We start from the raw sequence: 27108 nt of genomic DNA, 5'->3' as shown, positions 1-27108 counted from the left end.
AATTATTGTCGTTCGTCCAATACATTTTACATGGACGACACGTTCGAAGGAAATCAAATGAGATTGAATAGTCGAACGAGCTGGATAAAACGACCTACGCTTCAATGAGATTCTATTCGACCGAGACGAATCCAAACTCAATGCGGTGAATCTAATCGAAATGATCATCACTGACCCATTTCCGTTTTTTTTCCATTGCCAATTCTCCTCTGCTTCCAGTCAAATTTTCTTTCCATCCTTCGACACTTCTGTCGCAAAGAAATTCTCCGATTTTGATTGGTTGGTCAAATTTATACTAAGCGGAATTATCTGATAACCAAATATTTTAAGCGTTTTGGACGTTCTAAGGATACTTCGATTTTCTTCAAGTTTAATAGACTTTTACTTTTACTTTCCATTCGGCGAATGTTAATAACACAAATCTCACGAACTTATTACGCGTTCTTAATTACGTGAACGTAATTTAGATACAGACACTTTCGAAACGGTCTAAAATTAACAGAAAACTAGTGAATTTTCGGGTAAGGTAACTTGATGAGAGACTAGAAGAATGGATAAAAGTGAAGCATAGAAAAGTTAATTAACTAGCATCTCGGCAAGGCTTTCTTAATTCAATCGAAGCAACCAAAGATAACCGTGCTAAGCTGCGAAGAGCTGAGTAATTGGAGGCCCGTACGAAATTAGCCCCTGCAAATTTCGTCTAATTAAAGGCCGTTAGTAGTAGCATCGCTACTTGGTGCATGCCGTATTAAGTCTGATTCAGACATCGTTAATCTACTTCGCCAAGTGATTCGCGCTAGAACAACTTAATATTACTTAAGTATCTCCCTGATGTTTAAAATGAAATTAGCAATCGTTTCCACAATTGTATCGTAAGGTAATAAATAGTTGAATGAAAAAAATCGTTTTTTCGCTAATTAGTTGTGATGTATATCTAAGGATCTTGTTCGAATTTTGTACAAATTTCGTGAAAAACTAAATTATATATTTAGAGGTTGATTTACGTTTTCTTAAATAAATCGCGAGTAGAGAACGATTGAATACGAGCAATGAAAATTTCCAAACAATTTCTTGAAAAACGGCAACGCTTTGTCCCCTAATAAAATTATATTCATCGGTTAGAATCCGCAATTGGGCCCACGTGCGCTGACAAATCTGGCGGCTTACATTTTACGTTCATGGGGGAACTATGACTCACTCGACGTGCCATTGAAACACGTGCACCAAGAAGCAACAAGATGCCCTCGTGGAAATAAATGGACGAAAACACGTATAACGTAGCGTGCTTTGTCTTCGAGACTTTTCAAGCGATTTGAAATCTTTTCATCTTCCTTGCATCAAAGGATATTATTTCAAAAGTTTATGTTACTAAAAGTAAACAAAAAATAAACACTGTGAAGTTGGATTTTTAATAACAAATAAATACAATCTCTAGCCGATTTAAATGAAACCGAGTGACAAATTAGCGAAGCATGTATTGTTCCTCAGCGGTAATCCGTAAATTTTGTTTAATTGCTTTTTAACTAAAATTTAATTTCAACTAATTTTGACAGTCGAATAAACGTAATCGGAATATTTAGATAAAAATGAACGTTTCTATAAACTTACCTCTCGTGATCGTGGCCGTAAGACGGATTGATTCTGCGTGCGTACAACGAAGCACCGCCCTCGGACATGTAACCATCGCACAAGTCGGATATAGTTCTACTACCAACGGTCATGCCACCTCGAAGAACCTCCCCGTCGCTCAGATAACCGGAGGCGACGTCGATGTCCGCGTAATCGTGACCGACATGATGATGAGAAGAAGAATGAAGAATCGTGTACTGTCGCGCTGTTGTTCTGCTTGGTAAGGTCTGAAGGGCCCTTGCACCCGGCGTGTAACCGCGAAGTAGAGGCTGCATAGGCTTCACTGTCATCTCTGCATCGTCGTCACCCATAGAACCTCCACCGCACGTTGAACTTTCTGACAAAACCTATAAAATAGAATAAAATTAACGCCTGATCCTGTGTTTAACATTCATTTTAGATATTTAACAATTAAAGGATGGTTTACATTACGCCAACTATGCAAAGTTTATCAGCAGTCGTGCATAATACATAATTACTCAACGTTTTCACAGCAGGTGTTTTGGGCTACATTGGCGGACACGCGACTTTGTGTGCGAATTGTACACTATCACAGCAAAGACGAGTGCTTGCAATCGTCTGCCTAAAATCGCTGACAGTCAAATACTTACCGCCTACCGCCTGCTATCACCCGTCATAAAAGCGTCAAGTAATATTTTACTAAAGTTAAATACATCGTTCGTCCGAGGAATACGTATCGACGTATCGACAGCGTTACTAACCTTCTCCATTTGTTCGAAGGTTGTGTCAATTTTCCTGTTAGGTATGGTTTTGATTTCGCTGCCGCTTTCGCTGCTGGGCCTATAAATAACGCTGCTGTCGCTGGAATTACTCTGACCAGTACTATTAGAATTACTATGAGAGCTCTCGGACATCAGATCGGAGATACTTGGCATTGGTGACACCATTGCAACCGTGTTCGGATCGAGCTTACGATGCAAAGCGTCTGCCTTTAATTTTGTGGGCGTCGGTGCGCCTGGCATGTTGTTTTCCTTCGGTGGTTTCGAAGTGCCTTTCACCAAGGCCGTGGGCTTTGGAATGCTGGAACCTGGGCTCCCGGAAGCGCCCAAGGTTGAACCTTGCAGTGGACTATTAAGAACCGGTGGCTGCTTATTCGCTCCAAAATTTAGCGCGTTCGAAACTTGCCCATGAGGAGGAACGTTAACGTGAGTCGTTGCAGCAGCTGCCGGGTTCTCTTGAATGCTTGCCATTTTTACATCCATCGGTGTTTCCGGGCTGTTGCGAGGAGAGACGGGCGGCGTTTGCTTTCCATTTATCCTTTCTGTTTCGTGTACCTCGTTTGGAATTCGAGCTTTCACGGGCAGGCTCGTATTTTGTTGCTTCGACGGACTGCTATTTTCCACGTGTACCGCTTGATTATTCGTCAATACGTTCTCACCGATCTCTTTTTGCTTCTCGACCGTCGACTTTTGGTCGCACAAATTCGCTTGGTTCATAGACAACGTATGATCGATCGTAGAACTATTCTCGTTAGTGATGACGATTTCTTCGTGCTCAGTCTGCTTGATCATTCCATTCGTATTGCTCAATAATACCTTCTGCGCTAGAACGTCCTTGTTCAATCCGTTCGGCGGAACTTTCATATGTTGCAGATGAACCTTCGTGTCGGGTATCTTGGCTGGCAGCTCCATCTTGGGTCTGGGCGACTGTTTCGACGTGTCGTTCTTCAAGCTGCCAAAGTTCTTCGCATCTTGCGGAGCGATTTGTTTAGGAGGCATCAACACGGAAGGATTCGGTTTCTGCAGTTGACTGCTAGGCTGTTGCTTCAGCAGATCTTGGAGATTCGAGGACTTTTTGTCCACGGCCGGTTTGGCCCCCACGCCACCGATTTTACTGGTCGGCTTGACATCTTCCAAGGGCGGATTATAACCGACCAATTTATCAGGTGCACCCTTCGTTCGCGCTATTTTACTTTGAGCTTTGCTCTGCTCTTTTCTCACCGTCTTCGGGCTCGCTTGTTTCGCCGGCTTGGTCGATTGCAGCTTCGATTTCAGCGCGCGACTCTTGGGCGATTCCACTTGCAACTTGCTCTGATCGCACAGCGACGTCGAGCTATCGGAGTGTTCCGATCTCGCCGAGGAAAAGCCGGAAGAACTGGATGTACGTTTCGACACGCCGGACGAAGCTTTACCGCGATCTTGATTCTTCTCTTTGTTGTTGAAGAGCTTGAATTTGTCTAAGACGGAGTTCTTGTTTTGCTGAGTGGGAGCTCCCGTGGTGGTGTATGGCGATTGTTGAGCAGTCCTTACGCCGCTGGGTTTGCCCACCGTAGACGTTCGAGGGCTGAAACGATTTAACGTTCGATGATTAGTTCTTCGATGCCAGTATTCCGATTGTGAGAAATAGCAAATAATACAAATGATGCAACAATAGGAAAACATTATCGAGTCTAGAGTATGCTCGATAACAAATGATAGACAGTTTAACGATTATGTTTCTGCAAGGAAAGATATGATGAAAAGAAATTGGGAAAATGAAGGATAAAAAGTATATATATATATATATATAGCAACCAATATATGCTGTATCGTTAGGAAAAATCGATATTTACCTTGGGGTAGTAGCTGCAGGTTGTCTGTTCGTAGAATTCTGATTTCTTGGCTGAGGAATGAAAGAGAGTCCACTTTGGGGTGATTGTTGCTGGCTCGGACTTGTGCTTCTCGAACTGCTTGCACTGCCTATGCCACCGTTTCCATGTTTTAAACCACCTGAAATAGAAAATCATTGGTCCTGTTTAATCGTTCTTTGAAATATCGCTGTTTGCTTTAAAACATGAAAACACGTCATCTTTAACCGACAATCGAGTTCAGCGAGCATCGATGCAGTGAAATAGCGGATATAATAGTCGTAGTAAATACTCTGAAAAAAAAAAAAGGAGGCGAAGGATCCCGTTCACAATAGACGAAGAACCATCAGCTACTCTGAATCCCAATAATGATAAAATTTTCGATATTCGAGAAAATATCCGTACTAAGTGCACTCGTAACATTTAATTAAACGATCGGCGATAAACGCTTATAATTCGTCTGGTCTTTTTCTAACAGTATTCACACTGTCATTGGCCGCGTCTCAATAAAACGACGATCGGTTGGCTCATTAACCGAGCACAGTCGCAATACTGTACCAGACCTCGACTCCGTAGCTGTGTCTGGGAAGTATACGCTGTTTGTAGACAAAATAAACCGCAGGCCTGCTATGGTACATACACGTGACAGCGTGCATTTACCATGCAAGGAGATTAATCCGCTACTGCTCGTTGCTCAATCTGTCACTACTGTAATCGCAGGCATTGTTTTCACCAAGTAATTTACGTTATCGTGGGACAAAGTTATAACGCGTCGAATTAATAGATCATCTTGCACGAAAACATAGTAGTTATATCATTCGACGGACGCAAAGGACATTAAAACCGCTACATAAGAGAGATTAAGTTAAAATAATAGTAGCTGTTTTTCAGACTTGTGTATCGCAATACGGAAAGATTCTCTCTGCCATATGATACAGAGATAATATTATAGTCGTTCCGTCGTAGAAATTTATGGATTAAAACACATTTTTCTTCTACGCGTGACTTTAAAAAAGATACGTTCAGATAACAGAGGTTTGGTTTTATCGTATTTATTTCGGAGAATAATTCTTAATAAAAAAAACTAATTGATTAGTTGGTATGAAAGGAGAAATTAGGAAATATATGGATGAATTATCCAACGATATTTTTTAAAAAGAATTGGATAGACGACCGATTAGTGCAAATAGAAAATTACGAGATACACTTTACAGTGTACCTAAATTGTCGCAATGAAGATCCCCTGATAAATTTTAATCTAGATCATGAAACAGCTGCGTTATCCTGATCCACGCTACTGCCAGCTGGCAGAAGTTATGTAATTTATTACTCGTGTCATTCTATTGTTGCACACCCGTAATTAGCAGAAAGACCGAGTGACTTATTAATATAAGCCAGAGCAACTCGTTCGGTTAGACGAATGACGATACTAAATAATTCAACATCGCATGTATGATAATTAAATTCAGCACAGGGGAATAACCACGAAGCAATTAATTATTTGCACATAAGTCAGAACTTTGGAATCGTTAACACGGATTAGCCGAACAAATCAATTAGATTATTAGCTTATTTAATTTAATTGCTACTTATTTCCTTTTTGAAATTCTTATCGTTATTCCATTCAATTACTATCTATTTTCTTATTATCTTCGATTATGGTATTCGCATCACTCAAAATATCAACTTTCTAACTTATCCAGGCCTTCGTGATTTATTACTTTCGCGCGATAATTTCATATTCCATTCTCAGCGATAACACGTGTTTGAAACTAGTTTCGCAAACCGTTTAATTTTATGTATTTTCCAAGTATCCGAGAAGAGCATGTTTACGTAACTAAAGAGCCAACGCGCGGATTCAATCGAGCTCAATTTATAATTTAAAATGGTCGTACGTTTAATTTGCTGCAAACTCTGAGAACTCGCATCCACGTTACGCGTGTAACAAACTCGGACAACGTAGTTTCCTCGCGATGAATCACATTAAGGATCGTGTGGCTTAAATCAATTCCTCTATTTACTTAAGTTAATTCGAGCGCGCCGGTCACACGTTCGATCGGTACTCGTTACGGTAATCTCGACAACCGCGATCGTTCTTCATTGGCACCGGTGCTGACACTGATTCGCCGTAATAACAGAGCCTAATTCTGGCCGGTCGATCAGCTCAATTGTCAAACTACGTACGCGACATAAATCGGCTGGATACGAGATAAACGGTTCGTGGCTGAGAATGAAGAAATCTTACGATGTTGCAAGGCTATTTGCGAGGGGCGTCGTTATTAGTTTAACCCTCTATCGATCAACCATCGTATAACGAGCACGAACATGCGTAGCCGCATTCATAATCGGATACCATGCGTGCCGGCGAATCGGTGAATCGCATTCTTTCGTTGCGTTGCCATTGGAATTTAAACATGCATGGAGCCAAACAAAAGGAAAGAGCGCAATTAAAACGGGATTTAGGATTCCAACGATTGTAAACGTTGATCTCAAACAGGATGAAATAAAGTGGAGAAATGTCGAGACAGAGGTTTCATTTTATTTTAGATTTCGTATGATGGGTACATCGCATGCTTGGACTTTACTGTTAAGAGATAATCGCCTTAGTCGCGTTTCACTTTTTAAGGTAACGTAGTTACGTCGCTTACATAAAATTAGCACGGCTTACTTGTCCTTGTCTCTTTCACTTTTTCTATATGTAGCACCTACGTACTGTTCATGCACGACAACACCCATATTTAATCTACATTTTGATCGTAAGTTACACGAAGATTAGTGTTGCACGATTTGTGTTAGAGATGTAAATGTATCTAGACTTATTGATGTAATTAATAATTTAGAATTTTTGCGAAATGCGTGATTCCACTAAATATCTTTCAATTTCTATACACGTTTTCAGCTTCGTTTCAAACTATAATTACGAATGTATATAATTATAATTGAGTAATAGCACCAATAGAATTTTAAACGATTTCATACAACTCACATAATACGTGCAAGGATTCGACTACTTCGGCGAGTCATCGTCAATTAAATGATAATACCGAGTAAACTATAAATCAATTGACTATTGTGAGAGTTCGGAGATTTGTATCTCAGCCGGAACTCTTAGCGCCTTACGAAAAGCTTCAGTCACGGGGTGTCGTAATAAATTCGATTTTTTTATTATCAGCGAATCGAGGCATCGCTGACAAAGAAGAGGCAGGGGAAGAGACGAGATAGAGAAGTTAAAACGTGACCAGGCATTAGAGGTTGCCTGTCATGAAAATGATTCATCGGAAGTCGGAGCACGACCGATCGATCCTGCAAGATATTAACGACATTCGCGCGCCCCGAATTCTCAAATATTGACCAGGATATACCAGGACATAGATACCACCTGCACTATCATGCTCTCCTATGCCACTATTTTTTTTTTTTTTTTTTTTTCTCTTTATTCCTACTCTATCCAAAGCGCCAGGTGTTTTTCAATCATGCTCGTGTATTATGTATTCCATGTACCAGCGTTTTGAAGGATAGAGCTTGAATATTGCAGGTTAGTATTTTATTACCAGGCTGCGGTTGTCCGTGCATTTATGAGAAACATGCAAAAATGCAGAGAATGTATATGCGTAATACGAAGAAACATGTATACACGGTGTGCAAAGTAAAGTACGTATTTGTTACAATATTTAAGGAGTAAAACAAATTTCGTGTTTCACCGTTATCAAAGGCATGAATTGGCATAAATATGCGCAGCCTGTACATTACGTGCTTCTATGTAGAAGAATATTTAACCGGAAACCATGTGAAATTACCGCTGATGTCTTTCAGACTTGATGCGTTTGTAAATTATGTTACGAGATTAGACAATACTGAAGATATATAATATACGACAGTCAGAAAGAGTAAGAAGTTGAAATCAAGGAGCACGGTATCCAAGGACAATAGAATGGCAGGAACTTGGGATGCAAAGGGCTGCGAAATTCCGCAACGTGCGTGCTAGGCAAGACTTGTTGCGTTCTCATGGCAGCGAACGCGTGCGAACTCGTTCTTGTATTTCCTTCAAGCACAGTGCTTCAAACTTCACGTTGTTCTAATTTTACCTCTCATCCCACTTTAAATATACTCGCGGCGGAGATCTACTAAAAAATTGTTTTTCCCCGAGTAGACAAATATTTTCTTATTTACAGAGACACGCTGTCTATTTCGCGTTTCTCGGCTAGAAAACGTGCAAAATAAACGCAGCGAATCTGTAACAATCGTGACGCGGGACAAAACGCCGTAAAAATCAGACAAAGAGATGAAAGATTTCTCGATATCACACAGTTTGATAGAACGATCAAGTAGCTTACCGAACTCGCACTAAACTGCCATCGTAAATCAAGAATCACGAGTCAAATGTCACGTGCACAGAGGCTCTCACGACGTTTTTACGGTGGCGGCGGTTACACTTTTAACCGAATTTCGTGCGATCGACCAATTATGGGCGATGCGTCCTCCCGTGTTCTCGTTCTAACGTAAACTCGCACTTGCATTTCATGCGAATGCGGTACAGCTCCATACTGTTCCACTCTACGCTCTCCTCCCTCCTTTTGTTTCGCTGGTACGCTTCGTGGCGAGAGTGCATCGATGCACGAGGGAGCAACGAGCAGCGGTTGCATTAGTGCGTCTTTAACGGTGTACGAACTCATAAGGGCATTGCATCGAGTCTACGTGGTGTACGAGCGTGTTCATCGACGTCTCTGTATGTGTGTTTGTGTGTGTGTTGCATATTTGTGTGTGCGAGCGTGTGCCTCGAGCGACCCATGCGTATGCATGCGTATGTAATCGTGTGAATGTACGATTGACAGGCCAAAGCGATTAACTTCAGTGGTGACTCTCTGAGAGACACTGACTTCTCTCTTTTTATCTCTTGCCTCTCGTTTCCTTCTTCTTTCCACTTTCGATATTTTCTACTGAACAGATGTGACCAGAAAGACGCAGATTACTTATTTTCTCAGAAAGCTCGATAATGCGCGCCCGACGAGAGGAACAATCATTGGGTTTATAGAATATGTTCGTGGTCTGCAATCGAATCGAACTGCGATAGCTTGTTTGATGAATTACTGCTTTATTTATCACGTACTTTTCACTCGTCTAACGTCGTACGTCAATTTCTAATTGATTTTTCTAATATTAATCGTTTCGGGATCTAAGCTCGTTCGGGAAGAACTCGGATGAAGCGAACAGAAATCTTCTAAATTATTGTTCCTTTCGTACCGACTATCGACTGTTATGCGTCATTCTTACGATAGTCAACGATGTTAAACGCGCAGTTCAATTAAAGGAGAGTTAGCGCCAGTTGAGAGTCACTGAGAAACGTGCAGTGCATGCGATATGTGTACGGAACTCCATTGGCACACCGGAGGATTTGCCGGGAACGGAAGATCAGCGAAGATTAGCGGCAAAACGATTTCTCCACGCTCGTCGAACATGCACTTAGCTCTTCATCAAATTATTATACGTAATTAGACAGTAACGTCTAAAACAAATACAACGTAACGAATTCGAATCCTTTCATTTCTTGCGTGAAGAGTCGAGACTGCTACGAAATTATACGCACGTACGTATAGTTGTTGACAAGGAATTAAAAAATTTCAATAACATCGTCATACGGTAAAGAGAAAATGTCATTACGTTAATACTAAGATTAAAAGTTCGGGGAACGTTATCGATACTATTTATTTGATTCTGCTCCGTTCGCATAATTTGATAGCGTAATAATTTATCAAATATATTTGATAAAAAATTTCCAAGAACAAATGACGAAAATGATACGATTATTGCGTGATATCGTACGCAGCAAATAGAGAAAAAGTAACGGCTAACAAAGGCGTTTCCATCGCTGCGAGGCAAACTGAGTGTAAACGTTCTTAGATTGCCATATGAGACGACTTACTCCCACGTATGTTATAGTTGGAAATATCGGTTTCTGTTTTCTGTTCCCACCTCCGTTATATCGAGTTACGCTTAAGATAAAGCACTACGATTCATTCTATGATTACACGCTTAAGTGCACAAGGTGAAAGCCTTTAAGAGGAATAATATTACGAATACGTACGATCATTTAAAGAATAGAAACGATCAACCATCGTAAGTCTAGGAAACAGTGAACTGTTCGAAAGATTATTAACGCGATTCTTTTACGGGATGATCACATCGCGAATATTTCTGCGTCTATATAAAAAACGTAATTCATCAATCTACAGTTGAAATTTCGAGATAACGTAGAATCAACAAAATACGAAGATCGATAACCCGGTAAAATTATACGAACATCAAATTAAACGAGCACGTTTAGTGGTTATCACGATCGTTAACAGCGTTCGGTCATGAACGACCGTGGAGGATTTTTCAAACCACGAACGCTTTGATCGGCAGAGAAGTTTTAATCAATCTGTTATCCTCGCGACAGAGAAATAAAAGTTTATCTGCTTGCAAGCAGAAACGCGAGGTCAAAGGCGGCCTTTGAAGTCAACGGGACGGAAAAACGTTGGGCAGAGGAGAGCTAAAATGATTAGTTAAAGAGTCGAATTACGGTCAGGCCACCCCGTGTGAGTCTAAGATGGGGATTAGAGCCCTTAGAATTTTCGTTCACCTTCTACGAGAATCGCACCACCGACCATCTTCGAGATGACTAACCGACCCTTTTCCACGGAAAACTCTATTATCGACTAGCTGTCGAATCGAACACGAAGCTTCTTTTCGTTCTAACACCTCTTCTGACGTCTGTTCCGACGCGACGCGACGCCTCTCATCTGCTATTTCTGAGCTTTTATGCGATTGGTATGGATAACGGTGAGCGAATGCGCGAGGGTTCCAGTGCTGCAGCTCGAATCTCAATTAGAAGATTAGATTGTAATTAGTCGCATGTGTCAGTCGATCGTATTACGTTTGCTTCAAAGAACAGTCATCAATTTCTTTCTCGTTGCACTTCGTTATCTATTGACATCTCTGATCCACAGAGGAACGACAAGTTGATAGAGAGGATTCACGGTGTTTCCAACGTAATCCTGCTACGTCCTTTCGGTCGTTATCGATCTAATTATACTTTTCTAACTATTAAAATATATTTGTAGTTTGGAGAGAAAGGTCTCATTGCGACGGTTATTAGAATTCTGTTTATTCGAACAAAATTCTACTCGATGCTCGATCAATTGAACTTTAGCTGCTTGAATTCACTCGCCTGAAAACGAACTCTTGTTACGTGAGAAATAATTGTTCATGAGGAGAATTGGTGAGATTCTATTATACGAACTCCAATTACATAAACCGTTAATCTCCCGACAAGTTGCACGCGTGTATGATTTCTTGTTTGAGACTTCATCCCAAAAGACAATATCGTCAACTACCTAAGACGGTAGAAAGTCTCGTACTCCTGTGATGGCGAAAGAACGAACAGTGAGTCGAGTCTAGACCAGTCTGTGCCAAACATCTCCCTGGTTCCTTTGGCTCTTCAAGCTCTCGCGACAGTCAAGTCAACTGTTCGTACGACAATCGGGCAATCATATCGACTCTACGTTCCGTGTTAGTAACCAAATTCACCGACTTCGCTTGTGTGTGAGAGTGTATATCTTTATAAACTTGGAATAAATATATACATTAATAAAACTGTAGACTACAGTTTTATTCCATCTGAACTACCCCTATTATCCCAAAAGAAATACGGGGATCGACTTGCTCGTGGTGTCGATTGATACAATCGTAACGGGAATTTACTACTCCCGTTGACGCGCCTCCTCGCGAACGCGTCTCTCCGCGACTGGCCGAAATTACAATGACAATTCGAGAATCGTAGCAGAGTCAAATTCTAATTTTTAATTTAAGTTTTTAATCAATTTATCGAATTAAATATTAATTCTTCAAATGTTTTCGTTAAAGAGTACCTGTTAATGAAATTACGAGGCAATCCAGGGTTTTTAAGGAAATGGAGGAAGTTCGGATGATAATAGGATTGACTCGAACCTCGTAAACGCCTTCCTTGGTGATACAAACGATAGGAGTTTCCTCTCGTTTCAATTTCGCTATCGGCTTCACCGATTTCGCGCACGTGTTTTTTCTCCTTCGGGGAATTCACGCACGTGCGGTCGTCGATACGAATTAGAGTCGGGGATGAGTTCAACAAAGCGCAGTCTCTTCTGTCACAGTCCCGTGGGATCAGCTTAAGACCTGAATATTGTCAGGAGATAGTTGACTCATAAGACCACTGTGAATTTTGGTCTCTTTTCTATGTATTTTTTTTTTCTTTTCTCCAACATAACGAAATTCTATCATATTATATTATATTATCGATTGTTAACTTTTTACATATAAACAAATTACCAAAATTCTGTGTGACGCATTAAAAAATACGTTGTACTTGATCATCGTTTTTATTCAACAATTTATGGGGAGAGGTCAGTGCTCCACGCTAGTAGCTAGGTATCGCAATTTTTAAAAAATTCTTGCGGCACACCGAATGAAAATTGCGATATTATATCGTTATATCATATTATGGTATCACATTATATTCTACTATATCAACGATATGTTATGAAAATGTTGATATGAAAAGACATTACGAAGAATCAACGTTTCCGATCTGTTTTTCAACAAATTGAATATTTGCAGATGAATCTGGATGATTCTTGTGGTCGCGGTCCCCTTTTAGGGGGTTGCTCCGCAACAAGATCACCAGCGACGATATCCGACGCATATTATATTTTCAATTCCCTTGTGGGCATCGCAACGAAATTGCATTCTGACAACGCTGGAGCACATCGTGAATCGAGTATTTTCTATTCACCGCGAAATCCATTTGCAGCAAGTCTATCGTGTCTTGCGATCTAGACGCTTAATTCGATGGGGAATCGTAGAGGGTGTGATGTTACAAAAATATCATGTCTGTTACGCCGTATGAAGCGGCGAACAAGTCAGCCCTTGTTACCTAACTGTCAACGGCCCTCACACCGTTATTTTCACCTTCTACAGACCCAAAGACCCACCATATATATACTCTAACGATAGTTTAATGCCTAACGTATATAGATGGATCAATCGGTCTGCACTAAAATTACAGGACGTAGAGTCCCAAAAAGTACTTTACGTTTACAGCGGGCTATTCACCACTACCTGGAATTTATTACGTGCTGGTAACAATCACGAATAAAACAGGTATCTGCCATACGGAAAGAGCGGATGTGTATATAATGTCCAATGTGATAAAATCCATATAGTTGAATGGCGTTCTTATCGTATCGTATTTCATATTTTAATAGAGGATACTTTATCGTTAATAACGTACACGTCATGATAATTCAGGCTTTGTAGCACGATCTATAGAATTCGATTAGATGGCCGCATAATTGTCTTCGTCGAACAAATCGAACTACGAAACTTGTTACTTCGCATCGTTAAACATGGTAATTTTAAAATTTAATAGACGTTCGAGATGAACGATGTTTAAGCACATTTTTCAAAGGATATAAGACTTTCTACTTTCACGTTCGTGATACATGCATACTATCATCTATAGTGTTCCTGGCAATCTACGATTTTATATTCTAGTATTGTAGACGTTAGGTGAAACTCGTCCTATTTCATACAGTTCCAGTCGAAGGATATCCGTTGCTGACCCTTTCACCGTGGATTAAAATGACGATGTGCCGTTGTAAAATTGTATTGTAAATGTAAAATTAAAAAAAAAATGGAAGTTGTTTCATTGTGGATTTTGGATATAATTATGTATCTCTTGATTAATACGTACTGCCTATATAATAGATTTTAAAATAGAAAATATATATACAACACATATTCATGTATCGTCGTAAGAATTCTAAATCTTACGTTAGTTTGGTTACTGTATTGGTTAAATCAAGAGTCTTTAATTCGGTGTTCTCTGTACACCTAACATATTTTAGTGATTTGACAAGAATTCAAGTATTTTCGAAAGTGATAAATTTTAGCAAAGTCTCCTAAATTTACTGATCAACACCATATACATTCGCATCGTCTAATTTTCCCATTAAGTCAGCTAGGCAACTACAGGTATGCGTTTGCGTGCGATCGAACCGTGTTCGAAAATCAATTCAACCGTGTAAGTGGTGATATAACATCGGCCGTGCATTAAACTCAGCGATCGATTGAACAGGTGCAAAAAGGAGATTCGCTTTAAAAATTGAATCCCATTAATCCGCGCATTCCTTTCTGCTTCGTCGCTCGAACCTATCTCGCGCATGAAAAATTGCGCATATAAATGATGTTGCTTTCCGGTTTGGGTTGGATCTCATCGTGGACGTGATGCTTCGTGCCACTGTGAGAAACTGATGGACAGAGGGTATGGTTCTATTCCTGCATACACGAAATCTGATTTTTCGCATGTTACAGAAATTATGATAGACATCGCCGATACAAATTGATTATGGGATTAGTAGATATTTTCGTGTAAAATTCTCAGTTCCAGACACGTCAATGGACGATAAATATCTTTGTAAAAAGAAAAAAATGTTCATTAAATTACTGCTACCGCAGAAAATAAGGTCCGCATTAAATACAAATACGTATAATTAAACGCGCATAAATGAATAATAAGTATAGCAATTAATATAAACTACCGCGTAATAGTCCGTGATTTTCTCTAATTTTAAGTTTTATTTCTAGATCTAGCAATTCTTTTTACACGTCCGACCTTGCATATAATAACGAAATTAAATTTTTCTCGCGTCTTTATTTCTCAATTTAGCCTGCAGCACGCGAACCACGAACAAACTAAAAGTGGTAAATTAAAATTCATTTTAGCCCGAGGAGAGCTTTATAATATACCTACTTCCGGCGTAACAGAAGTTTTGTTCATTCAACTTCTGATTATGAGTTGTAAATGTGGCTGTGTACCGTGCGTTTGCACTTCGCCCGAAGCGGAAAACAGGATTTAAAGTATCGTATTCGCACGCGCACGTCTGCAACTTCCATTATAATATCTTTGCATCGCGATCATTATCGTTTTTCATCGTGTCACATCATTTTCGTGAACCGTTATGTTTTCTTTCCATTTCCTATTATTTTGCTATTGGGAAGCCCCTACCATGCCTTGCATTACTTTTTGTTAGCTCGTACTGCTCTTCGCTCTCGTTACTTCTCCCTTCTCCCTCCATCTTCCAATTTAATTTCGCTTCCTTTGCAGCAATCTTTTTTCGTTCAGACTTCATCCTTATTCATTGTTCTCTTATCTTAATTTTCAGCGAGAGGTGACCGCACAATAGCAGTCTTGATCTGGGATTTAATCGCTGCTTATTAAATTTCATTGTCTTGCTTCGAGAAGGATTCTTCCGTCTTTTAAACACTTCTGTGAGTAAACTGTTAAACATTCGAATTACGTTGTACATCGATGCACCTATGTTCCTGAGGATATAACAAGATTTGAAGAGAGAAGAACCAGTTGTGCAACGCGTTTCCGAGGTTTAAATTGATTTTCACCCTTGAATTCCACGTCAGAAATCACGGAGGAAGATCCAATATCGAGACGAAGAAACATCCCCTAATTTTTTATTTCCACCGATTGATCGCCTTTCACTAGAGTGACGATGAAGGGTAGGGGAAAGCTCCGAAGGAAACAAGATGGAGTTAACGTCGCTAGCAGCTGTTGGTACCCGCGGTGTAAATAAATGGAACTACTCTACGAAAAGTGTACGCTCTTTTGTCCGCGAATTGACAAGTTGCATGTTGCACGAATACACTTGGCCACTGGATCGTTTGTTACAAACCATAAACGAATCACGTAAGAATACAAAGTTTTAATTATTACAATTTTTCCTTTCCTTATACGACGCATCGATGCGTAACGCTTTTACAAACATTGAACGCTAGTTTCTAAAGAAATATATTGAAAATATAATATAAAATATAAATCATCACGAAACTATATATTTACACGTATTCAAGACGGTATCGCAGGATAAAAAGAAAAAAGCTATCTTTCACGAGAAGTATAGCGAAAAGTCGATGTGAAAGTTTTATGTATACGTATCCGCAATTTTATATAAAATTCAGACTTTGCACCTCGTTTATATGCGGTGGATCGCATGCTGCATAAATATGCGTAGAAATACGGGCAGAAAAATGCGCATAAAGAAGACTGGCGTGCGTCTACACTCGATAGCGAAGGATGGTGAAAAAGGTCTGTACCATCCCTTGCATCGTTGCTTAGGTGCAGATTATACGGTTAGGGGAGAGTATCCTGACTACTAACCATATCGGAAATATCGTTCTGTGGATTTTCAAGCCTGTATTCTACGCTCCCTCAAATTCACCAACGTACAGGAATAATAGAAGCTCGAGGAAACGCACGGATGAGGGCGGAAATCGAAAAATCCGGATCAAAGCTTAGCGGCGGTCTTTACTCGCACCATCGGGATATAATACCTCGTTATCTTAAATAAATATTCTCCTCCTCGAAGGAATATCGTCAATGAATTTAACCACTGAGAAGCGAAATTTAATTAAACAAGATACCGAGAGCAGTGGAATTAAGATTTCGAGATTGCGCGGGACATGAAATTCTAATCGATACGTAGAGATTTTGTATATTTGTGTTTGGTAGATTAATGTTCGATATTTTAATAGACAGTAGGAATATTAACCGAGTTTCCTTTTAATCAAGAACTTGTGCAACGTACAGTTCGACGTACAGTGCAACGGACAGAAGATACCTTCTGATAGCAATCGATATTTTAATAACTGCTATCCTTTCCATCTGTATAAGTAAGAGATAGTTTTATGAAATATCTGTAGAGTACAAGTTATTTATTCAATTATTTATCGGCATCGAGGATCACAGAAATCCTGTGGGATTCTAACATTGACTTGCAAATAAATTTAGCAAACGAATCGGCAGCCCCATTCTGTCGGTCAGCAAGGAGGGACGTAGATCATTATCGTCTATTTCTCACTTGAAAAACTCGAGAATCGATAAGTTGGAGAAAAGGAATATCCGGTCTTTGCCGAGGTGAATTGAAAGGAAGCACGAGGAACGAAGGATCGCATTGAAATCAGAAATGAATGTCCAGGATACATCGTTGGGTACGTAAAAAAAAAAAAAAAAAAAAAGAAAAGAAAGAAAGGCAAAAGAAAAAGAAGAAGGAAAAGGAAAATATATATCCTATCCTTTGAGAAACCTTCTTTATTTCAAGTTTTATTTTCATCGCAGCGACGCTTCAACTTGGAAGAAAGGAAGTTCACTGATCGGAAAGAGAGGTGTACGAAGAATCCAGAAAGAAACGAGTTAGAATGGGAGGATTGAAGGGAACTACGAACAAATCGAGCCTCTTGAAATTGCCGAAGGAGTAGCAGCCGATCGAAGAAAAAGGCCAAGATGAATATCATCGAATAAAATAAAGGGATCGATGAAAAAGTTCTGTATTAATAAAGTTTATCTAAACGTTCTAAATTAAAAAAAGTTGTATCACAGGTTTAGACGTCGGGCACTATATTCGATATTTCGCGATACTCCCCGCTTCGTTTTTCGAATATTTGTGGTGTACATAGGGGTAGGTGCAAGAATTGTTGGTAAAAATAACAAGTGAAATTCTCTGCTTTAGCTGCTAATTAAAGGCTGAATTATAAATGGAGTGATAAACAAGATTGGCTGCTATCGATCGTTTCCCCAACCGTTCCCTGGTCGCCTCATAATTTCCAGCGAATTATTCAAATTCTATCGGTGCACCACCCGATTCGGTATTAATAAAACAACGTCGAAAATCGTATCGCGCGTCGTAGAACAAAAAAATAAAAAAGAGAAGAATAAAAGAGACAGATAGGAAAAGGAAAAAGAATGTACTTTCATCGGTGGAATGACGTAACACAGCCAGCGATCTTTTTTTTTCTCGAGCACGACGAGCTTCGCCGTCACTCAGCTGTCTCGTTTCACAGTGAAGTTCAGCAAATTGCAATCTCTCCCTTTTTTCCTAGATTCCCTTATTTGTCCTCCCTTTGCTCGCCAACCTCTCTCTTTCCCTCTCTGTCTCTCTCTCTCTCTCTCTTTGAGCTACCCTCCTGGAATCTCCTGCTTTTCAACGATCAACCCCTCTTTTCTCTGTCAGATACACGTGTCGACTGCGTGTCCTTTTCAGAACGTCTTGACGCGTACACGACACGCGCGGTTACGTGCGTTCACACGTGGGCACAGGTAAGAATAGAGAAGTGCAATGCGATACGGATGAAATACCAATGAACGCCACTCAAGTGGAGGTTTACGCGTCTTTTCAAAGTTCGATCATTCGTCCCACGATACTGACCCAGTTTTACAATTTCGTCCATCTCGGTTGTTCTCTTTTGTTTCTATGATCTTTCCGATTTAAGCGTTTTAGCGAAAAACCCGAAATCTAAAGTTACTCTTATGCGATGACAAATCTAATTAAATGTTAATTAATTGGACGTTATTGGGAAGCATGGAGGAGCTTACCTTACGTGGACGAAGGCAAAATGCAACGAATTTTAGTTCGTAATGAATTCATTAAAAATATGGTTAAGTTGTAACGTTAATTACGGAAACGTGTAGGTAATTTTATAATTGTAAGGGAGGTTTGTAAATACTAAACGTAAGAAAAATGTATAAGTATAGCAGTAAGGAATAAAAATGAGTAAAAATTCGTAAAAGGAAAGTGCACGTAACGTTGCGAAACAGTCACCTTATTTCGCCTATTGAATCTACAAGTGGTTGGTTGACTATTTGAGTACGGAGCACGACAGTGGTGAATTCAAGAAGAGCAGAGAATATCGGACACAGATTTCCACGTGGAATGCCAGATTAAAGGTAACAAGGAATATTTGTTTAAACAACCACAGAGTATTTTAGCTGTCATAAAATTATCGATGTTCTATGTGTGAAATAATACGCACGAGAACATGAGAATGCGAAAGCACTTGTTATCTGAAAATCTACAAACTTGCAAGAGTAAATAAAGAGAAATACGTGGTAAGAAAATCGAGGCGTAGACTGACTCTGTACAAGATAGAATAGACGTAAAAAAGAAGAAAAAAGAAAAGAAAAAGAACAGCAGAATATTTGTAGTTCAGAAGATAGCGATCGAGAATAGAACGTGAAAGAAGAAAATCACAACAACGGCCGTGACAACCAAGAGAAATAAACCTTGGCGCCAGTTTCTATCTTTTCTCGTTCAACGGTGCAGCGGCAGCACCCTTTTTTCCAGGAAAATAAAATCGTGGAACATGGTCAGGAATGCAAACACATTTTTCACTCGAAACATCCCACGCATTGGGAACGCGCGAACCAAATGGCAATTGTTCGTCGAATAGGTATATATTCCACGTGCGACGCAACTCGAGTGATGAGAAGCAACAGAGGAAAACGTAAAAAAAAAAAAAAAAATAAACAAATAAACCAAGTTGCGTATGTGACTATTCTCAAAAAACGCGCTGTATTTTGTCACTGTTGTAAAAACTGGCGAGATGAAAGAAAATCATACACAGGATGAATATCGGTAGCACTCGCTAATCTAAATTTCTCTTTGACAGAGCGCACGTCGGAGGAAATAAAAGAAAAGACTCGTGCGGACAAAAGCATTCGCAGGGTCAACGCGTTCGTCGGTGAGATAAGACATAAACAAAGGACAAAGAGGGATGCGTAATCGAAATAAATGGGAAGTATCGGTGAAAGAGGGCTGGACAAAATAAAAGATGCAGCGGTATAAGTCCTACCTTGGAGGTCGGTTCGATGACAAGCACAGCTTTCCTCGTGACTTCGTTCGCGGATAAATCTTACGCAGAACATGTCACCCTCTCGCGCGACCATAAACGACCGTGGGCGACGAACGACTGCGAGGAATTCGATAATGGAAATGCAGCACGACGGCGTCGTTGGCTCCTGGTATAACCAGTAAAACCGTAGACGCTCGAGAGCTACCAGAGGAGCACTGGCAGAAAAAAGCAAGAAAGAGAGAGAGCGAAAGACCGTGGAAACGACAACATGGAAGAAGCGAGAGAAAGAACGCTACAGGAAAATACAGAGAGAGGGTTCAAAGAGTTCTGGCCCTCGCCCTGCAGTATTTTCTCTATGTGTCTACCTTTTCATCCGTTTCGTCGTAGCCATCCTGGACGACCTGTGTACGTGCTCCGTATATACGTACGCGTTCACGTCGCAGCTTGTGAACCAAGCTTTCCTATTGGCAAACGCCGTGGTTATGAAAATTTAGTAGCATGAAAAAATGTTGCAAATATTCTGTGGCAGGAATGATTTCTTGGCGGATGAAAGAAAGCCACGAGATTGAAGCTTTTTGATGTTCGCCTTTGTAGTTTTATCAGTGGTTCAAGTTTAATATAACTTAACACGGTACGAAATTTTTATTATGCGAAATTATACGAAACTAATTTTTGGTAAAACGGTACGAAATCTTTCGTGTAGTTTAACAAATTATCAATATAAGTTTAATTTGAGATGGCATCGCTAGTAATATTACCGATGTCGGAGTTTAGGGAACACGTGTTCAGTGTCGCGAGAACTATGTGGGTACACCGTCGACCGTAAACGCAAAATTGAAACGATTTCATTCACGTTCGTAAAATCAAGTTTGTTACCCGGTGAAAGAGGACGCATATCCCAAACTATGACGATATTCCAGTCGATTTCGCTGAAAAGGAACTGATTTTTATCACTGACGTATTCGATGTTAAACTTCAAACGACTGCGAGATTCCTATCGTATTGTACAAAAATTCACACGTATCTGTTAGACATCTAGATGTTCGTAGGTGTTGGTTTGATCGAACACTCGCACGCGTCCTTTGCATTCAATGCGTTTGGACAAGCTTCGAGTTTTACAAATTAGCCGTCACAGAAATCACCAGGAAAAACAGCGGAAAATTGTTGAGCTAAAAAGCGAATCAAAATGTCATTCCTATGTACGTCGGAATTTTTGACTATCGATTGGAATACATCATTTCCGAGCCAATTGTCCTGTTCATGGAAAATGTGGAATTTTTTAAAGTGAAAAACTGGAAACTTTCAATGCTGTCAAATAAAACGCAACTCGCCAGCAATAGAAGAAAAGCTGTCCCATTCATACTTTACAAAGGGTGAAATTAAAAAATAAAACCGTCTATTGGAGGGCGAGAACACTCTTTTGTAACCATTCCGTGAATACAAAAACACAGCCGTACAAGCAGCGCATTCATCATCGTGGAACATCGTTCGTATTTAAAGAAAGGCCACCATTCGATAACTGATGGTATAGACGAACGTGCTTTACCACAAATTCAACGTAACAGTTAATTCAAACACGATTGAAACAAGATATCAATTTATATTATAATCCAATTCAATTCGTCCGTTTTATACCTCTACTTTTTCTGCTCGTGTTTCATTTCAATAATAAACTGAACCATACAATGAAAAATACACGGGACTAATACGAGAGAAACGTTTACGCTTCTTGTCAGATTATTAACGACGTGCTGACAATGGATACGAGCTCATAGTACGATCCACGAATTTATATCACAATCCAATCATCTTATAGTCTGGTCTAATTCAATTCCTTCGTCTCATACCTTTACTTTCTCTATTCGTATTTTATTTCAATAGTAAACTAAACTGTGCAGTGCGAAATACACGAGAGTAATGCAAGACAAACGTTTATGCTTCACGACGAATTATTAACGATGTGCCGACAACAAATACAAATGTATAGAGAAGTAACACATTGTGCACGTCTCACCTTTTGTCTCTCGAATCCGAACAAAGAGCTAAAAGAAAATGTTTGTGCCTTGTGCTTGCTTCCCTATCATTTCGGTACCCTGTACGCCGCAAAGTAAGGAACTCGCGTTTAGTTAATTCGCGTGTCAACGCGAGCCGCCCCGACGTCAAACTGATTTTTACTTCCGACATTTCATTTGCCCTCGAACCCTCTGCGACAGTCCTGATTCGTGGCGCATCTTTTCGAGGATGCGATAAATGCACGCGGGACTGCGCACTGGTTCGAGGGGTGAACCGGCGAGAATCGCGGCGGTGTTACACAAATGCACACAGACCGCGGTCGTTCGCGTGCAAGCGTAAAATCTATACACAAACGTATCGGTAGGTACACGGCTGAATATGAGCCGCGTATTAAAGGAAACGGGCGTGTGGAAAGATGCGTGTTGCTATGCGCTGAAAAATCTATACAACGTCAACGTTATTCGCCAAGGGTTGGCTTCGAGGTTTCACCGATACTTTTCTTGTGTCGCGAACGGCTGGTTCATGTAGATTTGTTCAACCGACGATATAAAAATTTATTCTGCCTTTAAACCATTCCAGCCAGGTTTGTTTAACAATGCAAGTAGCGATATAATAATACAAACTATAGTATACTTAAGCTTTATTAAATTTGTTATTTAAAAATATAAATTAATCGTAATCTTCAAATTTAGAGTTATGTACTTGGTAGGTTTCAATGAAAATTTAGCGATGCAGCAATTTTCTTGAAATTTGTCTTAAAACGTACGTGTTGTCTCGTTAGTCTCATAAAAGTTGAGCGAAATAAGTTGTATTATTTGAGAAGAAGATTTTGTATAATTTTAATATAAAAATTGTTACTATTTCGTATTAATTCTTTTTTATCTTTTCTTCTTTATTATCAACCACTGCGAGTTTTCCTTTACGTCAGATTTAATATAATAACTGAATGCTGCACTGCACAATTATAGGATTCGCGAAGTGAAACTGGCGCACGCGCGTATTGTCGATCAAGGTGGCACTCGTTATAACGCGCACGCAGCTTTCCTCGTATAATGTATAGGATTTTTTTACGAATGAGAGCACGTATTTCCAGGAGAAAAGCGGGTGCGCTGTCAATACAGTTTGTGTCTTTAGAAAGTCGCTCGTATTCCCTCTTGGTGACACTCCAGCTTCGGCCACACACCTGAGCACCAACTTCGTGCGATACGTGTTCGTACGGGGATGGGATGGATGGGAAAGGTTAAGGGCCGCGAAAGCAGGGGGCTCGAAATTGTCGAGGGTAAAAGTCGCGGCGAATCTACACCATAGAAGACACTGAGATCTTCCGAGCTTTTCGTCGAAACAAAGAGAGTAGACGTGCCGAGGCGCGAACTCGTTTCATACACTTTCGTATCCTTGCTTTTTGCTCCTTTGACGCGGCAGCGAGCACCAATCCTCCTGAGTGTTGGCCAAATATTACTTATATGATTATTTTGAATAATTTCTCAAGAATCAGAAGTGATTGGTTAATTTTGCTTACATAAATATCATTCTATTTGAAATATGTTCGTGTTTGCTTTCTATTATACGTAACAATTAACAAGCAGACTTGAATCTTTCGAACGATATTTCTATTTCTTTTGGCACGACCAGATTACGAATTCGTAAGCAACGATCGAATTTGGCGATCCAACGAAACTTTAAAAATCGCACATCGATTCAGCGAAGCGATTTTTTCTTTTCAATTGATATTCGATGATACGGGTTCATCAAACGTACCTTGTCAAGATTTCGCTTCGATAAAAAATGAAAGAGTCTGTTTGCATAACAAACGACCCGCAGGAGGCCAACGTGCCGATTATTGCAGGGGCTGTTAGCAAAGGGAGCGAAACCCGCGTCAGCAACATTCGTACATGCGTTGCCACCCAGAAATTTTCGCGCTTATTCAGATAAAAATAGTGAATGTCAAAATAAAAAATATTATATAATACATTTACTAAATTATTATTTTCTCAATTATCATTTTTATATTACGTCATTTATACATATCCCTCCAATAAAGTTATGTATTAAAGCGTAGGTGGAGTAGTCGGAATATTTACACACTGCGTTATAATTCGACGTTTCTTTGGTCAAATTCGAAGTACCGGTTCGCAACGGTAAACGCAAAGAGATTTTATTAAACGAACTGCTCTTAATTCAATATTTGCCCTATCGTTGATAATAATAATCTTCGAACTATTATATTTCTCTCAATCTACTTATTTTAATAAATAAAAACAATTTGTAATGTTTGAAGAAGATATTTAACGTCAGATTGAGATAAGAAATAACGCATACCGATAAAACGTTTTCTTTATTTTGTTCAAATACTAAAGATATTTCTTATTCTTAGGAAAATATAATTGCATGGAAAATGACCGACAGAACGTAGCAGGATTTGTTTAAGATTAAGTGACTGGACATAAAATATACCGACAAAAGCTGTACGTTGTTCCAACAGAAGGTAGAAAAAGGTAGTTAACAAATTTTTAGCATAGCACATTCTCGAGATACGTTCGGGGAAATAAAGACTTGCCTGGAACAGCGGTGCTAGCGCTATTCAACCTACAACACATACCACTTCATTTTTCATCCGCCTCGTCCGTCTATCTTCTCTCTAATAGAGATCCTGGTATAATACATTATGGTTGGTTTCATCTCGTATTGTACTTCTACTGTCTATTCACTGCATACGTGCTCGAATCCATGTTCTATACGTTCGACGTTTGCGATAATACGAACATGGAATTACGCGATTTACGAGCAACTGCGTAGAGATAACGAGGTAGAAGTAAATTGAAGGCGCCAAGTGTTGCGAGGTTAACAATGCGGTTAATTATGATAGTGATGTATTTCATTATCGAATGCTTAACGATGTGTGGTCAGTGTGTAAACTAAATTTCCTCGAGAATCAATGGGAACTATCTAACCAGTAATTTAATAATAAACTAACATTTAACTATGTAACTGTGGTTCTGTAAGAGTAATTACTGTACAATGAGGGTGTAATTAAAAACACTGTCACAAAGAAAATGCTGATTGTTTTGTTCAAATATTTAATAATTATATATACCTCTATTCGATACGGAAAACATTGATTCCTTTGTTATTCAAACTATCGAATAACTTATTTTTTATTCATTAGCGTGAGCGAACAGTAGTTCGAAGAATGAAGTTAGCGTTGAAATCAAACTTTGTTACAAATACAACGTGTATTCGTAAGTATCACGAGCATAACTCGATATCGCAAGGAAAATGATCAAAAGACTATCAGGTATCGTTACTTTTAAGTAAAATCTATGTAATTAAGGGTGTCTACGCGCATACTCTTTCTGTTTCCTACCTTCTATCTCTTGCTCTGTTCTATTTCTCCTAGCTTTTTTCAAAGAAGTCAAACGCGGCTACCTTTATGTTCTGTACGCTATTTAATGAGCTCTGATAAAAATGATATATATATGCAATTACGAGTTTATCCGATGAGAGACTAAAATAAAATATACATTCCCTTAGAAGTAAACGAATTCAATGGTAACCTAGATTACTATAAATATGCCGACGAGGAGCGTATGTTGCGTGCATAATCTAATGAAAGCAACAATAGAAATAATAGAAATGCACAGTCGATATCGAGTTCACCGCTATGCTTTTGTTTGCATAGACGACATTAACGGTGCTCCTCCATATTGATAAGAAATTACGAGACGAATTGCTGCATGGTACAAAAAGATTCATGCAAAGGCCAGTAAACGATTATAGTCGTCTAGGTGGACTTATTATTAACGATAAAAGTGTACCCTTAGCGCGCAAGAAGCAACGATTAACCTCGTAATATTCTCTGAAAAATCGCGATAATCTACTGTAAGGCTGCATACGTGCAAAAATGACCAAGTGAAAGGATAGCTTGAAGGAAGTAATGCATCTATATGCGCGTAGAGCGCATGATTAAATAAGCGTCACGGTGATAGGAAGAACCGTATAAACCCTGGCAACGAAGGTAGTAAGTACCCGGATAGTTAGCATGATAGTTAGGATAGTATCTCCCATGACACTCTAGGTAGTCTAGCAAGTTTTATAGGTATAAGTTCATATATGTATATATATACACAGACCGGTCCATCTAACTTTATCACCGGGAATATCTCGCCTGTAATATTAAAAATGTAATATAATATGTAATATAATGTAATATACTTAATGTAGCGTAATATTAAAAATATTAAAAAATGTCCCAGCTACAGGTTTTTATAGAGAACGTCGAGCTGCATCCACTAACGTATTAAAAAATATGTGATTTCATTAAAATAAAAACATCGGTGATCTTCATAAGTCTTCTACGCGTTCATTTACGAAAAAAGAAATTATGTTCTCCCCGAAACCATTCAACTTGTACCTGAAACAGTTTTTAATATTATTAAAGACAAGCGAGATATTCCAGGTGATAAAGTTAGGCGGACTACCTCGTATATTTATACAATGGCTACACAAAATATTCGCACCATCGTTGTATTTATTACAGCGTTTACAAGTTAGTTAATTAGGTCCAAGTACAATTAAATTTCGTATCATTTAGCAGTATCTTCATACGGCTATAAAAATTTGATACTATGAACACGAAATGTACAGAACGTGATAAAAAAAAAAAAAAGATTCATTGGAAAATAAGGTGTGTCAATTTTTTTTACAGACACTGCACGTGAGATAAAAATTGTATATTTGGCAAAGACGTTTCAGCAATTGCTGACATTAAGTATGTATTTAAGTAATGTATTTTTAGCTTTTTACTTTGATTATGTTTTCCGGTTTTCCGTTACCAACAGATGGAGATAGAGGGATACGAACTGTTCCTGGTTTTACAGAATGACTCAAAACGAATAAATAACGAGCGCTAAACTGTGAAAAAGCTTGTACTTATAATTAGCACAGTTTCTTCGGGTCTTCGATCTTTCTCCTTTCTCTCTTCGCTTAGGAAGCGAATGATTCTTGCCCTTTTTGTTTCTAACGAGTAAGTTGTTTTGTGCTTTCCAAGACACCGTACGATATGTGCGCACGTAGTGATAATACAGAGCGAAACTTTGCAAATGTAATTTAAAGATCTGTACTACTCGGTACGAGATCGTTTAGAAATTTCTCATCATTTCTGCGTCTAA

General features: G+C 39.3%; 1 protein-coding gene across 6 annotated transcripts in view; it reads right to left on the bottom strand.

Annotated features, from left to right (window-relative positions):
• Nucleotides 1-27108, bottom strand: part of Sick (sickie) — a 191133-nt gene that overhangs the window by 65332 nt on the left and 98693 nt on the right. For all 6 annotated transcript variants that reach the window (XM_071999844.1, XM_071999841.1, XM_071999842.1 and 3 more), the window contains 3 exons: nucleotides 4202-4358; nucleotides 2352-3933; nucleotides 1609-1976 (listed from right to left, as the gene is read on the bottom strand). In XM_071999844.1, the coding sequence (XP_071855945.1) occupies nucleotides 1609-1976; nucleotides 2352-3933; nucleotides 4202-4358 (2107 nt within the window). The remainder of the gene's footprint in view (nucleotides 1-1608; nucleotides 1977-2351; nucleotides 3934-4201; nucleotides 4359-27108) is intronic.

Source organism: Bombus fervidus, chromosome 3 (assembly GCF_041682495.2).
Source record: "Bombus fervidus isolate BK054 chromosome 3, iyBomFerv1, whole genome shotgun sequence".
Lineage (NCBI taxonomy): Eukaryota > Metazoa > Arthropoda > Insecta > Hymenoptera > Apidae > Bombus > Bombus fervidus.
This window is presented reverse-complemented; position numbering and strand designations above follow the sequence as displayed.